The 2,839-nt window shown below is 45.6% G+C and overlaps 1 protein-coding gene across 1 annotated transcript in view; it reads left to right on the top strand.

The window, feature by feature from the left end:
- NPAT (nuclear protein, ataxia-telangiectasia locus) overlaps positions 1 to 2,818 on the top strand; it is a 35,004-nt gene extending 32,186 nt beyond the window's left edge. Inside the window, exon 18 of the mRNA XM_015414813.1 lies at positions 2,098 to 2,818. Within this exon, the coding sequence (XP_015270299.1) occupies positions 2,098 to 2,175 (78 nt within the window). The 3' untranslated portion in view covers positions 2,176 to 2,818. The remainder of the gene's footprint in view (positions 1 to 2,097) is intronic.
- The last annotated feature ends 21 nt before the right edge of the window (positions 2,819 to 2,839 follow it).

Raw genomic sequence — 2,839 nt, forward strand, 5'->3', positions numbered from 1 at the left:
CAGGGTATAAATGTAAATAAATAAATAAATTCTTCCACTCTTCCGCAGGTGGGGGTTCCCCCAGATAGATGTTTTTGCCACCAGGGCGAACAAAAAGTGCCCTCTGTTCTGCACCCGAGGTGGCAGGGACCCACAGTCTCTAGGGGACAGTCTCCTCTATCTGTGGTCCAGAGGATTTCTCTACCTCTTCCCTCCACTGTCTCTGCTTCTGAGAGTGGTCTGCAAAATCATCAGCAACAGAGCGAACTGCGTCCTCATAACTCCGTGGTGGCCGAGGCAACCGTGGTTCTCAACCATCCTCAATCTGTCAGCAGGGAACTACCACCAGTTTCCTCCAGCACAAGACCTCCTGTTCCTAACAGAGTCCCCTCTCCTATACCACGACGTGCCACGAATGAAGTTGACAGCCTGGAGAGTAGCGCCAACAGCTTTTCCGCCCGCATAGCAAATGTCTTGCTAAACTCCAGAAAGTCCACTGCACGAAAGTCCTATCATTACAAGTGGTGAAAATTCTGTTCCTCTTTGGGTGACGATGCCCCTCGAGCCACCTCCGCAGGTCTCAAGAAAGTTTTCAAATTCCTCCCGTCTCTCACGGACTCGGGACTTTCACATTCCTCATTAAGGGTTTATTTGGCCACACTTTTGGCCTACCATGTTCAAGTTGAGGGATGCACACTGTTCTCACATCCACTTTCAAAACGTTTTTTGAATGAACTGTTGCACCTTTACCCTCCCATCAAAACTCCTGTCATCCCCTGGGACCTTCCCCTGGTCCTTCGCCAACTCACCAGGAAACCTTTTGAGCCGCTCACAACTTGCGACCTAAAATTCCTGTCATGGAAAACGGCCTTTCTGGTTGCTGTCACTTCAGCAAGGCGGGTTGGAGAAATACTGGCTTTCTGACATGACACTCCTTGTCTTTTTTGCCGGATGGCGTCCACCTCGTACCTGACATCTCGTTCCTGCCAAAGGTAGTGTCAGAATTTCACCTACAGGCAGAGATCTTCCTCCCGGTTTTTCTTCCCAGCGCCAACATCCTCAGAGGAGAGGCTGTTACACACCTTGGATATGAAACATGCGCTTCTGTTCTACCTAAACAGAACCCGTCCAATGAGACATGACTCAACTTTTCGTCTCCTATGCGCCAGCAAGGCTGGGGACTCGCATCACAGCTCAGCGCCTATCAAGGTAGATTGCGGGTCTCATCTGCCTCTGCTACCTTATTGCCAAGCAGCCATTGCCTGGCCCTATCAGGGCTCATTCAACCAGAGCTGTTGCAGCCTCAACTGCCTTCCTCCAGGGAGTTCCCCTAATGGACATTTGCAGAGCCGCTACGTGGGCCACGCCTAACACATTCATAAGGCACTACACCCTAGACATCCATAAGAACTTTCGTACCAACATGGGACGTCACATCTTATCCTCGGCTACGCAGTAAGGACCTGCCAGCACCCTCCTCCAGGTAGGCCACTGCTTGCTAATCTCCCATGGGTGTGAAGCACAGAGACCACGTCGAAAATAAACAGGATGCTTACCTGTAACTGGTGATCTTCAAGTGGTCATCTGTGCATTCACACCATCCGTCCTCCTTCCCCGCTGCTGTCAGCTTCTACATTTTTCATAGGGGTTGATTGGTTCGAAGGAACTGGCAGGATGTCCGCACCCACTCCTCTGGGCATGCATGGTGGGGTTCCTGCGCATGCCTGAGGTCTGGGTGCGAAAATCCGTTAAGAGCTTGCTACAATGCCGATCGATCCAGCACATGCGCACTGTATCCCATAGGTGTGAATGCACAGATGACCACTCGAAAATCACCAGTTACAGGTAAGCAACCTGTTTTTTTTTTAGACTCAAATCTCTACCATATGTAGGCACAGGGTATTCTCTAAATGGGATCATGTGAAGCATGCTTTGCACATTCCATGTGCACATTACTTCATTAAAATTTGTGTTGCTGCAGTTGATTAAGGGGAGACATTTAGCGATTACTTCAACACTAGACAGCTTTAGTCAGTTACAATATTGGTTTTCACATGATTAATATAGTATTTTCATCAGTGGTGTGCTGCATGTAACACCAATATTTTTTTCTTTCAGCAGAAGAAGCTGCCAATTTCCTTTCCTGCTGGAATGGATGTGGATAAGTTCTTGTTATCGTTGCATTATGACGAATAAAGAACTGTTTTCATGTCAATCATGTTGCTCCCCAGTGAGCTAAAACAAGAACAAATTGTATGCTGCACACTTGGAAAACTGAAGTTTTCACTTTATAAAAGAAAATCACACTGGTTCTGAAGGGCATTAATATTTATCGATAGAATTTCCAGTTGGTGAATGGTCTTCAGAGACAGCACTTAATACAGAGCCCATCTTCTAAATTTGCACAGGTGTACTTGGCTGCTGTAAATATTGTACAGATGTTGATGTTTTAAAACAAAATATTTTATTAACTGTAGACACTGTTACCTGTTCAAACTGGTTCCACAATGATGAGCACTTCTGCTCCTAAACATGCCTAAAAGTTGGTGCCACTGAAATCAATGGGACTTGCTTCCGAGACACATACTTGAGGTCACAAAATCTGCAAGTAAGCCTCAGACTGTGGATTTCGTTGGGGAAAAGGTAGTGGTTATCTCAAGTCTTCAAGGGATAACTAAACTACAAAAATGAAAATTCATCTACTTTTGTATGGGGAATCTATTTTTCCTGTTCTGCATATCTTTCCCTCTAGTTACAAATATTACAATAAAAAGCTTTTCAACTTTCTGGTAACACTTTGAATCTTAAACAGTCATTTCATTCTGTGTACAAATGCAACTTTTTGTCTTTCTTAAAATTG

The sequence above is a fragment of the Gekko japonicus genome, unplaced genomic scaffold (genome assembly GCF_001447785.1).
Source record: "Gekko japonicus isolate JY-2015 unplaced genomic scaffold, Gekko_japonicus_V1.1 scaffold1956, whole genome shotgun sequence".
NCBI lineage: Eukaryota > Metazoa > Chordata > Lepidosauria > Squamata > Gekkonidae > Gekko > Gekko japonicus.